The sequence below is a fragment of the Megascapheus bottae genome, chromosome 10 (genome assembly GCF_031878675.1).
Source record: "Megascapheus bottae isolate mThoBot1 chromosome 10, mThoBot2.hap1, whole genome shotgun sequence".
NCBI lineage: Eukaryota > Metazoa > Chordata > Mammalia > Rodentia > Geomyidae > Megascapheus > Megascapheus bottae.
Window position 1 is genome coordinate 47,829,428 of NC_143518.1, and position 13,559 is coordinate 47,842,986.

At 35.5% G+C, this 13,559-nt stretch overlaps 1 protein-coding gene across 1 annotated transcript in view; it reads left to right on the top strand.

Moving 5' to 3' along the window:
* Ush2a (usherin) overlaps window positions 1-13,559 on the top strand; it is a 606,255-nt gene that overhangs the window by 126,835 nt on the left and 465,861 nt on the right. The window contains exons 14-15 of the mRNA XM_090341196.1: window positions 3,173-3,336; window positions 9,656-9,814. Coding sequence (XP_090197322.1) covers window positions 3,173-3,336; window positions 9,656-9,814 — 323 coding nt within the window. The remainder of the gene's footprint in view (window positions 1-3,172; window positions 3,337-9,655; window positions 9,815-13,559) is intronic.

The window sequence follows — 13,559 nt, forward strand, 5'->3', positions numbered from 1 at the left end:
TTTTCCATTTGTACCATCATGTCCCTCAAAAGGTTTTAGATTTAAGGACATTTTGATGGGGGAGTTCCTTTTTTTATCCTGAGGATGCTTAACTGAAAATCAAGTTTTCCTCCCCTTTTGGCCATAGACCAGGTAGATTGCTATTTTCTGGGCTTCCCAAACCTCTACCTACATCTATAGTGAAGAACTATGACGACCTCCTCCTCCTTTTCCTCCTCTTCCTCCTTCTTTCACCTTCCTCCCCCCCCCACCCCAATTCTCTCTCACACTTACTTAATTGTGAGTTGTGAGGACCTGGAAGAGAGCTCTCAATCCTCTTCATGTCTTCAGTGTTTACTCTGAGTCTGGAAGGCAACTGGGTCTTAGAGTTGATTACAATATATCAACATTTCTTTCTTCTCCTTTCCTCCTCTTTCTAACACCTCCTCCCTTCTCTTTCTTTACTTCCTTTTCTGTGATATTGAGTGTTAAGCTTAGGACCTCAATCACATCTCTAGTCCTTTCATTTCCATTTTGTTATTTAGAAGAAGTTTGGTGGCAACTTCCCAGAGTGGCCTCAGACTATGGTTCTCCTACTTTCTTCTGAATAGCTGGTATCACAGATGTATGCAACCATGGTAACAGACTAGTCCTTCTCAGTCACGATTTCAATCAAGTTGATGTAACAGTGAGTTGTGGCATCAGAGAGAAAAGGAGTGAACAAAGAAATGCCAACACGAACATCTATATCTTTGTCTTTTTTCAGAATATCTTATTACCCTCCCTCAGATTTTTTGACAGTAAATAAGTATTGTTGAATTACTACTAATAATAATGCTTTCTTAACTCTTTGAGTAAGTGGAAGAATCTCCCAAGATAAAGAGAACATATGAAACTGTTGATTAAGAAACAGAATTAATTTATTTGCTGTTGTATCTGGTAAATTCTGATTTACCTAAGGGCCCAGACAGCGCTAACAGTGGTGTGTTTGAGAGCCTGGAGCTGCATTTTACTCCTGTTTTGTTTATCATAATGAACTGGTCAATAAACATCACAAATTGTTTATCCATATAAACCTTGACAGATTTCTTTTTATGAAATCCATTTAGCAAGTGAGGTTTTTCCCATAAGGATGAAAAATGAAGATTTTAAACAGATTGTGGGAGAAGCTCTGGGTATACCGAGAGAGTCAGTGTAATAAAAGTTGCTTTATATTAATATTACAAAAACCATTTATCCTGGCAAAATCAATATCACAATTCATCTTAGTTTGTTGTTTCTCTTTCTTAGCTTAAGATGTCTTTTCTTTATTATGTATAATTTTGTTTTAATAAATGTGAAATATATTTCATTTAGAAGGTCCTCCTGAGGGGAGATAACTTATAAAATGATAGCAAACTTGTAGCTTATTTGCTAAAGAGTCTTGGAAATGTTGAAAATTACATTTGAGTGGCTGAGAAATTTATAGCAATCATTTCACTTAAGCCTTAATTACAAAATCATCCCCTGTGTGATTTGGGCTAGGCACAAAGTATAATATTAGAGAAGACTCTTCTGATGATCTTCGTTTAGGAAAAAATTCCCTCTTACTGATATTAAGTAATTATCGCAAGTCAGATATGTTCAATATAACAGTGTCTGGGCAAACAGACAGTAACATCAGATAGAGACTCATTTAATTACTCAAAACATTGCATGCTTTCCTAAGAGGTGATTTATTTATTCCATTTGGATTTGGGACTTCATATCCCAGGGATATTGACATAGCTGACTTGAAGATATGGCTGTAGTAGTGACTGAAAGAAAATAGGACTATATCAAGGAAAAGAATTATGGTACACACTGGAAACGATTGCTCTAAATGTACTGCATGTAAAGTAAGGATGATTGTCTCATGAGTGAATGGTAATAAAAGAAAAACACTCAAGAGACACTTATTCATGAGTGTTGTCAGTGAAATAGAAATATAAATACATATACATGCACACAGGCATTGAGAGTAGCTTGCTTCTTACTATTTATATTCACCAATGCAATATTAACAGACTACAAACTATGCACTAAGTAATAGTACATAATGACATTAGTACCAAGCCCAACATTTCAATGTGTCTATGATTCCCTTTTAATTTTAATGCACAACTTTCTTCAGCTCTAATACTTAGCCTAAACAGAACATTAATTTGAAACAGAACTCTGCTGCAATGTGTGTAGCTAGAAGGTACAGTATACTATAGTGGTTTGTAGGGGAGGGGAAAATTTCCTCTTATTATAAAAAGGACAAACTACAAGTTTAATGGGTTTCAGGAAAACACTGTACTTTCTTTATTCCCGAAGTGATACTGGTCCATAGAACAAATTTGCAGCTTATTGGCAGCCTTAGTTTGCAGCGGGGGGAGAGAATCTATCCACCAGCATAGCTCTTAGAACAAGCAGGTGAGTCCATTTAGCGTTGTTTTAAGTGTACCCCATGAAATGGTTTCCTCGGGCTTCTATCTGCATCTCTAATAATTCACAGTACCCAAATTGCTTATTGTAATCAATGCCACGGTCATAGGCTAAACGTTTGAATAATTCACTATGAGGAAACAAGTCTCAGTTCCTGTCATGGCTAAGTGTCAGTAATACTATTTTTTACAGTCAACTTTGGGTCCAAGAACTTTTAAGTTGCAATGAAGATCTCTCATTATCTTTTCACCATTCATATCTTTTCATAAATCAGAATAATGTTCTATACTTCAACCAGGCAGAATATGAATTTAGTGCATAAGATAGAAGCAAAGTATAAACCCATATTATGGCATCAGCAAGCATTTAACCTTCCTTCCTTCCTTCCTTTCTTTTTTTTCAGTCTTAAAGAACTAAATACAGAATTTTAAGCCTTTTAGGGGGAAGGAAGCAATGACTCATCACACTGGTATTCAAACTAAGATTATGACACAAAAACTCTCAAATTCTCAGCTATTACAGTCATTTGGGGCTATTAATTAATTTATGAAAAGCATAATTCATACAGATTTTGCTAAAGATCAATTCTGTTTTGTTTTATTCTGGCTTTATACAGCTCAGGCATGTTTCCCAAGCGTTAGGGAACAGAGAGCATCTTAATCCCCAATGTTATTGATAAGTGTAGCTTATGCAATGAATTATTGATCAAAATAGTATTCTCTTTGATGATTTATCTTGCTTTCAGATGTCAGCCTTGTAATTGTCATCTCTCAGGAGCCCTGAATGCAACCTGTCACTTGGTCACAGGCCAGTGTTTCTGTAAACAATTTGTGACCGGCTCCAAGTGTGACATTTGTGTTCCTGATGCAAGCCATTTGGACGTCAAGAATCCATGGGGATGCAGCAAAAGTAAGCATAGTTGGCCTATTGCTGATGTGGGAAGCACAGGACGTGGAAAGAATGGTCCCCTCATTTTCCTTCCTCATTTACAGCCAGCCCACCAGAAAGGCACAAATGAAAAAATTACTAGCAAACTTTAGTTTTTCATTGATCAAATAATAGTAAGTGATCAAATGTTTGTGTTTGTAATGGGATACTTATAATTATTTCCTAGAGAAAATAAAATCACTGGTGGTATCAAATTGAATGCTAGTGGCACACCTCAGTTATCTTAGCTATTTAGGAGGCTAAGATCTGAGAATCACAGTTCCAAGCTAGCCTGGGCAGAAAAGTCTGTGAGATTCTTAGCTCCAATTAGCCAACAAAAGGCTAGAAGTAAAGTTGTGGCTCAAGTGGCACCAATTTTGAGTGACAAAGCCAAGCAAGAGTTCCAAGCCCTAGTACTGACACAAGCACACAAAACAATTTCCTAGGCTCTTACAAGACTAAGGGATTTCCCAGAATGCAAAGTATCTATCTTTAAAAATCTATTTGTCACCTTCCCACAAAGAAATTCAAGACAATTTTATATGACAAATGGAACATTTTCCTTATTTTTTGTGAGTTTTATATTTTTCTAGGGCCTGAATTCTGTGACTATCATTCTATTATTGGTTATTCCTTGTTTATAATAGTAATTATTACTGCCATTATTTTTCACCATATACTGCCATTCATTTCTTTGTACTTTAAATTTTCTTGACCAATGAGACATCTTTCCCATTTGCAGTTTTACTTTCTCCAAGCAAAAAAAAAATTACAATTGTCTTTTGACATCTCACTTATATCCTGTGCCTCCTATTGTCCTCTCAAGGTCATCTGAAATTCTGTAATTTCCTTGCACATTAATGGTTTTTCTGTGTTGACTTTAAGCTCATGTTTCCTTACCTTGGCCCTAGTCCCTTCAAAATTAATTTGAGGTATGTGATGAGGAGTGCTGTGCACTGTACAATGCCAAGCATATTCTACTGGGGTGTCTTTCCTGACAGTCATGAATCTCAACTCTAAGAAAACCACATATCGTATTAGACCATGCCAAGCTAATATGTCTGGTTTCTTCTATCCACAGTCTGAGGAAGAGAAAGATCACAGGATACTTGATTGTTGATTTTGATACTCGGTTCTTGATTTTGTGGTAGTAGAAAGCAGGGTGAAGCTAAAGAACGAGAACACATAGATATTATACCTGTAGGGCTTCTCTAACAATCCATCAGTCTGTCTGGGTGTCAATGTAAGAAAAACTGTACCTCTCTGTATTCCTTGGAATGGAGTGATCACCATTGTCTTTGGGCATAAATAGAGCCTAAACATAAATTGGGTTTTTGTTGTCCATTTAAAGAATATTTGTCATTTAATTATTCTCTACAAGATTGATTGGTTGATTGATTGATGTATACTTCAAATTCTGGGATAATCCTTTTGGGTTGTGAGGTCTAGATTATCATATCTGATACAATTGCCACAACTTTACACAGAGCATACATCATACTACTGCTTTTAACTAGTTTGGGGTGAAAATGTTGGTAGCTTCCCCATAGATTTTGTTCTGTAAGTGGATAATTTGTTCTGTTTCGTGGAGTATTACTTTTGTCTTTCCTTCTTTGAGTAAAACATTTTTGGTCTTTGCAAATATTTCTGGTGTGTGATAATAAAAATAAAGAAAAGGATTTCATATTCCTAATGTTTCTTCCTCTGAGTAAGTTCCTCTTGATTTTATAATCTTTGAAACTTACAATCTTTTAACTGATTGCAATTCTATAATGCTACTTCTTTGGGTCTCGATGGGAAAGAACTTCCAGCTATAAATTTAAAAGCTCACTATCATCATAGCATTCGTGAAGCATTATTAATTTTTTCTCCTTAACTATTGCTTCAGTCATTTTCCCCTCTTGAGATAGGTCTTTTTTTTTCTTACCCAATCCAACCTGGGTTGACATGCACATGCCACTATTTCTTGTTCTCCAGTTCACAGGGAGACTTGTGAATTCTTTTTTTTTTTCCTGCTTGGGCCAGTCTTAAACTGTGATCCTCCAAATTTTTACTTCCTTAATAGATAGGATTACTGGGTTGTTACAGAAATCTTTCAATAAAATAAAATAGATAAATAAAAAATTAAAAGGTCCCTGCTGTCAAAGGGGCTTGAATCATAGCACTATAGGGAAGTATTGGTTTGGATAAATGTAGAAGACCTGCCTTTTTTCCTGTGCTAGCTGTTTTCACACAACAGTTAGTTGTTCTTTATCCTAGCAACAGCCAGCAGGAGCAGCCTGCTTCGCAAACATGATGTGATTGAAAGATACATGGTGTTATCCATTGTTGAAACTGTGAACTACCTCAGGCTAATATTTGTCCAATAGATGTCAAAAATGTATTTTCCTCACATGAAAATGCCTCCTGGTAACATTTCCCATAGGTTGAGAACTGTAGCACTGTAACGGCTGTTATTTTCTATCTCTTCAGGGATCATAGACAACCATTTCATTCAGAAGAATCATCTGTGAGTGGTGGGGGTGCAGGATCAAAGTAGAATCCTAGAATATAATTTCCACAGTGTACAAGAATTGAATTTACATAAAGTAGTTAGACTGTCCTTGACAATAAGTTGCTCTACTGGGAAAGCTACTTCTTTCTTAACAATATTGGTTTCATTATTTCAAGGTGATATAGTCAATTTTACCTGATAGGAGACCTAGAATAAAATAGGAACAAAAGAGTGTTGACTTTACATCCTGTCCAGTGAGTAATTTCCAGTTTGTCCTATAATGTTTTGTCTGAACTCAGCCGCGGCTAACATCACATGTATGTATATATGCTTTCTCTCTTTGCTTTATTCTTTTCATTAATTCCTTATTTCCCTACTTCCCTCCCTGTCTTCCTCCCTCCCTCCCTCCCTCCGTGCCTCTCTCTCTTCCTCCCTCCCTTCCTTCCTTCCTTCCTTCATTTCCTCCTTCCCTCCTTCCTTCCTTCCCTCCCTCCCTTCCTCCTTTGCTTTCTTTTTCAGTTCTGGAGATTAAACATTAGTTCTGCACTTGCTAATACTTGAGCCACACTGTCAACCCCCACTTTTATGTATTTTTCTCCTTTTTTTTTGCTTTAGTTATTATTCTGATGCTGCTTTACATTTTTGCATTTTTCCTGGAGCCAGTCTTGAACTACAGTTCCCCCTAAATATTTTTGGGGGATAAGTACAATCTATTTCTGTCTATCATTATTTATTAATATGACTCAAAATGTTTTCATTTTCTTATAATTTTATGTTGCACACATGTATTAGATTATTTTTAGTAATCTGTACAGATTTGAACCATGAAAAGCTATCTCCACAAGTGTGTGCAGCTGTGCTGTCTCTAAATACAGTTTTAAATTTTCATTTTTACTTCTAGCCAATTTCCTAGGGTCACCCCTATGTCTGAATCAGGCAATGATTTCAGCAGTCTTTGTGCTGAAATATTCCCAGACTTGAGGAAAACTTAAAGGTTTAGTCAATCAATATGTGTATGGTTTGGAAAGACATTCAGAGTCAGAGCTAGTTTTGTTTTCCTTGGTTCTTACATTTTTTTAAATTTCCATAGCTTTCCTCCACAGAGGTCCTATTTTCAAGTGAGCCAGAGATCTGAGGAATGCAGATAGTCCATGATGCTCAGATCTGGGACTACTCAATTAATTCTATGCTCAGCCACCACTTACTCCATCCTTGGATTAGTAAATCTGTACATTTTCTGCATTATTCCCAATTGAGTCTACCACTGTTGGCTGTAAAAGGCTTTGAATTTTTGTCCCTAAGCCCAAATCAAGCCAGCCCTTTCTGGTACCAAGGCTGGTTTACTAGTCAATTCTACTGCTTTATAACAACTCTGGTTTCTGCTGCTTCTTACTCAAGAACTCTACCATTATCATTTTTCTTTCTACCCCTCATTTTTCTTGAGTTGATTATAGGCTCCTAGAAATATTCTAATTTTTCTCAGATTTTCACAAACCATTGCTATAACCAGAAGACCTCGATTTCCTTTTTATTTGAAAATATATGCTAGGAGGTTCTATTGATTTATTTTTAAAATTTCATCTGAAGAAGACTTTTATACATGATTTTCCTTGGTCAACCATGGAATTATAAGCTGTTATTTCATGATCACCTCTTCCTGTGCCCTTAGGCCTTGCTTCACCACTCATTTTCTGGAATGTAAAGTGACAGTTGTAGAAACGATGGTTGAGACTCAGGACATACACGCCACAGAATGGGACTATAATGGTCATCCAGCTGGGATCTTGTACAGAAGACAAAGGAAATATGAGATGTCTGAACACCTTCACTTGCAAAACAGTGTCCAATATTCCTATTTTCCCCCTATTTCTATCCAGTCAGCTGGTGAGCAGGATCAAGTCCTGATCACTCACTAGTCCTTCTCATTGCTAGATACTCTTACCTATCATTTCCAAGATTACTGATTATAAGTTCATGCTGCTTTTATTTTGCCTAAGGAGACTATCACTGAAATATTTAGATGTCTGAATCGTTGCTATTACTTATGACATCATGTGGGTTTTGAACTTTCTCTGTGTACTCGAGAAAGCAAGTAAATAAATCCACATGTTATTTCTGCTCATTCTTCCTTCCATGCTTACCTAGTTTCTTGGGTTTCTCTGGCATTGTACTTTTTTAAAAAGTTACACATTGTATATAGATATATGATCATTTTCTCATGAAGTTGTTAAGATAAACATGCAATTTTCCCGTAGTAAGCATTATTTACAGGGAAATGCTTCTGCCCCCAAAATCCTGTAGAACTCTTCAAAAGTAATCAATAAGAAGGCTTTCTTACAAATATTGATAATGGATACAAAAGAGGATATTTACTGAACATTTAATATATGTATAAACATGTATCTATTCTCTGTTCATTGGTATATTATAAACAAATGTTTATGTGTACATCTCACAGATCTATATATACATATGCATATATGAGAATGTTCACACAATATGTATATATGCATAAACATGCAATATGCATATGTGCACATTTTATGTACATGCACATATTCATACATCTATATACACAGAAACTGTGGCATGCACATACATTTTCTTCTCCTATAACTCTGGAAATAGACATTATTCTGCTTTTTACATTTAGTTACATTCATCTAAGGCTGGCTTTAAGCTCACAGCCCTCAGACAGATGGAGTATAGTCATAATATTATACTCTCCCTCCTTGTCCATCCTTTTGAAAATGTTCTTTTATTAACTTGAATGTAATTTCTCTTTCCTCAAGAGACTTTGAATGAATCACCAAGTGGCTGAAAATATTATATATAAAACACTGATAATAGTTGATGGATTCACTTCTTTACATGAATTTAAAAAATCTTAATGAAACTATTAATGGCTTAAAAAGTAAGATAAGACAGCAACCTGTACCCTTGACATTTCATTCAATGAGAAAGTCTGATTAGTTCTGTTTCTCTAAATGGGTGGGGATTATGCATCTTGGTGGTTGATTGACCTTAAAAGTATTCAGATGTTGTTTTTCTCCTTTGTGTATTCTGGGAAAAATAAAGCTCACTCTTTAAACTTAAAAGAGTCTTCTTAGAGAGACTTTTATAGTAGAAAAAGTACAATGTTTCTATATATTTTTATAACAGACAAACTGTCACTGAAGTTGTGAGATAAATGTTTTTTACATGCATAACAGCAGTTATGTTACATCTGAAAAAGAACAATTAATTGAAAAGAATATAAAGCAGAATAACTATATACTCAGATAGTATATTCAAATAGTTAACTGACAATACTTAGATTAGGTAACATCTATGCCTATTTTTAATGGAAAGCATTGTTCTTTACACTGTCTACTATGAAGCAAGACAAAGCAGTATATTAATGTCATAGAAAACTTCCTTTCAAAAATCCAAGAAATATGCTTCCTAACTTTCAAGCTTCAATATTGTGTCAAATATTAAATACAAAATAAGTGTCATGCATCCTTGGATCATTTCTCGAAAGAATAAAGTCACAACAGTGCTTTGTGCATGCTTACTATGGTTTCCCCAACAGTATTTATGTCAGCTGCTTTGACCTACAAATTTATTTCATTCTTACAGATAAAAGCTTTCTTTAAGAGAACTCATGGTGCATAACCTTTGTTTATTAACGTCTTGGTAAGCCACATGTCATGTTGATAAAGTAAACCTGAATCAGAAAGACCTCTTTCCTGTGAATCTCACTTTGGTTTTCTTATACACATATTGATTACTTTGCTGATGAATGTCCTCTCCATTGTAATTTAGCTCCATTCCAGCAACCTCCACCCAGAGGAGAAGTTCAAAGTTCTTCTGCCATTGGTCTCTCCTGGAATCCACCTGATTCTCCAAATGCCTATTGGCTTTTGTACAATTTATTCAGGGATGGACATGAAATATACACAACGGAGGATCATTATCCATACAGTGAGTTTCAAGATTTGATGCTGAGGATTGTGTTTTTCTCTATTTAGCATGGAGGATTTAGAGGAGAGAGAGAATTATGAATCTCATTAAAAACCAGAGAAGTACAATAGCAAATACTTACTATATGGCAAACAGTGATTATTAAATGTTCATACAGGAGACATGATGATCCCATTGAGAGAAGAAGCATATGAATAAGCCAGGAAGACATCTCCATATCTGTTACCTGTATGAAAGCTTTTAAATTAACTAATAAAAATCAGACTAGAAGGATCCTATTGTTTTTATCAAACACTTGGATGTTTAACTCGTAACTTTCCTAAAGATAGAATGAAGAAATACCAAACTTTATGCTCCCAACTTTTATCTACTCTGAATTTTGCTTCTAGTCCTCTTTACTTTCAAACTATATTTTTAATTAGTCCAGAAAATCTTGGAAGAACAATTCGAATTCATTTCCATTTTGTGCTTGAGTACACCTGTTTCCAAATTCTTGATTAACACATATTAATAGTTTTGAAAATCATTTAAAGCTACACTTATGCTCTATATCCTTCTTTGAAATGGACAGGAGAACAACATGTTTTAATATTTTTTCTGTTTGACTTCAAAGCTGTGTAGCATCTAATTTAGTGTCTTATCATATTGGTAGATTACATTTTGAACCTGTTAATTGAATTGAATTTCACATGGTCTATATCTAATGTATTTTATTTACCATTTTCTCTAAACTCTAATGTTTCTTTCATGTTTTAAGTCTTCTTTGAAGTTAATGGAAACTCTGAACTTCATGATACAGATTGCAAAGGGAACTGAACATCTGTCTACATCTGCCATGCTGGCAAAGCATCCTCAAAACCTGCTACTAAAATGTTCCTTTTCTTCCAAAAATCAGCATGATCCAGGTGTCCTGAAACTTAAACTTTTGTGGTAAAGAAAGAGAGGAGTCATAAAAATATCAAAAATGTTTTTGAAGTTGATAGTACTACTGGTTGAATTATTCTAAGACTGACAATAATCATTGCTCTGTTTCCCACTCTGTATGATTCAATAACAAAGTTAAACTTAGAGCTATCAGTATGCAACACTCTCCCTGTTTTCTATAGTTATGTATTGTGATCTATTTTATGTAACATTATTTTTAAATAAAATACCCTAGATTATTTTGTGATTGCACTAATATATAGTCCCAGTAACAGTTTCTTGCAGAATAAATGCATATTCATTCACTAATCAGGCATTTATATAATCCTATTAAACAAGATTCTGTTTTTTAAATCCTTATTTTTTATTGAAAATATTCCTCTTTTGGCATTTCTTGACAATCGTAATTAATGAGGTGAGAATTATCTGCTGGGTGGCATTTGAACAGTAAGAACTATTGGTTAACACTGTCAGAACTTTATATCATTCTAATAATACTTTCATGTTTATTACTCCAATTCCATTGCATTGCCAGTGTGTATAATATGAAAGGGAAATACTATTTGTATGCAGCTGAATGAGCACAAATCTCTGGGTTAAATAAAGGCATTAAGCATTATAAGTGGAGAATCATTGAACTTTTCAAAGAAAATTAATAGTGTTGTCTTCTAAGCAACTTTGATTAGTTGGCTGAGACTATTACAGAATTCTTTCTTAGAATAGAAACTTTTCCTAGCTGGCCTGGGGTACAATGGGGTTCTCTAGAATAGTAGTTCCTATTCTAAAACCCTAGTGTGACAGTACATTAAAATCTTCAAAATTTTCAAGCAATTGTTTACAAGTAATAAGACTCTTGTAATGGTGGAATAAGGTCAAAGCTTTTGAACAATTATTTTTTTTAAATATTTAAAGATTTCCCCCAAAATTAGTTGATTTGTATCTTCCTAGGCTTTCAGAAGTGGAGAAGAGAGTTAAGCTAGTATTTTGCAGTTACACCTAACTAGACTTTAACATCGCCATGAGTCACAATTGAAGCATTACCAATCTTATCCTAGAGATCTTTTCTGAATGCATCTCTTCTTTGGAATCTAGGGTAGTGAGTGTTCCCTCTCTTTTCTACTCCTATTTGCTTTTTAGCGTTTTCATCCTTATAATCATTCTTCATTTTAAACTTTCCTTGTGTAGATTGTTGAAAGAATTTGTGTGATCGGCCCCTAATATGATATTCATGCAATACATACTTCTATGGAGCATTTGTGGTGAAAAATGTAATAAAGTGATGAAAGCACAAATCACTAAAAAAAATATTTCCTTTTGTTAGGCCTCCATTATTCCTTTCCTTTAACCACCATCACTGATGACATTTAGGAAAGGCAGCTTCCCTCTGGCTCTTGGTAATAGTTCCTTCTGAGGATTCTTGCTCATTTGTGAAACATGAGCTTGTCTCAGCCCTTAGCATTCTAATGGCATTAATTTCAGTTGAAACTAATAACCAGTGTTCATTCTTTGCTTGGTCAGGTCCTCAGCATTCCACAATTCTATCTTCCTCCAGGTATTTGATAGAGCTGAGAACATTTGGAGATCATCCCACCATATCTCATAGCCAATCTTTGGCCCTTTCAATGGGTGAAGGGTAATCGTGACACAGCAATGGAAGATTACAATGGAGATACAGTCAGTGGCTCTCGACATGACCTTCCCAATCACAATGCCAACATACCCCACTGAGTAAAATCAGATGCTAAATGTCTCACTATGATATGGCATACACATAAATAAGGATAAGACTTTCATGTGAAGATGTAATATTTACATACATAATCCTGTTAGGGAAACTGGCAGCCCTTCTGGCATTCCTCTGGGAAGAAGGCTAATCAAGAGTCTGGGATCTGAGAATCCTGGTTTGAAGCCATCATTGATAGGAAAGTCCCTAAGTCTCAAATATCCAATTAACCACCAAATCATACAATGAACTTTGACCACTGCACTATTTACCCTGCACTATTCTACACTGCCTCTCTTTCTTTTCTGGTATACTACTTCTCACTTCTATATGTTTGCTTTCCCACAGAATGGGGATACCCCAAGTATATATCTATCTCTCTCTCTGTCTTTCTCTCTGTCTCTCTCTCTGTCTCTGTCTCTCTCTCTCTCTGTCTCTCTCTCTCTGTCTCTCTGTCTCTCTCTCTGTCTCTCTCTCTCCCTCTGTCTCTCTCTCTCTGTCTCTCTCTCTCTGTCTCTCTCTCTCTGTCTCTCTCTCTCTGTCTCTCTCTCTCTGTCTCTCTCTCTCTTCTCTCTCTCTCTCTCTCTCTCTCTCTCTCTCTCTCTCTCTCTCTCTCTCTCTCTCTGTGATGTATGTGTGTCTTTCTCTGTGCCATATGCGCCTTAAATTCTGGGTCTAAACACTTGTCATCTGATTATTTACTCAAGGCTATTACTCTACCACTTGAGCCCAATTCTACTTTGGGTTTTTGGGTGATTCTTTGGAGATAAGAATCTCATGGATTTTCTTGCCCTAGCTGGTTTCAAGCTACAATACTCAGATCTCAGTCTCCTGAGTGTCTAAGATTACATATATGAGTCACCAGAGCCCAGCAATTCTCTCTCTTTTGTGTTTTATAACTTCATCTTTCTATCTTATTTTCTCTGTCCTAATGCATAGGAACCTTGTTTATCTACAGTGTATAAATTCTCCATTGCTGATAACAAGCAACTTCAAGACATAGCAACTATAAACAACAAGTATTCTGTAGTCATAGCAGTGGCCAGCTGACAGACCTAATACTTGGCACTAGCTTGTTAACACTTGGTTTAGTGTATT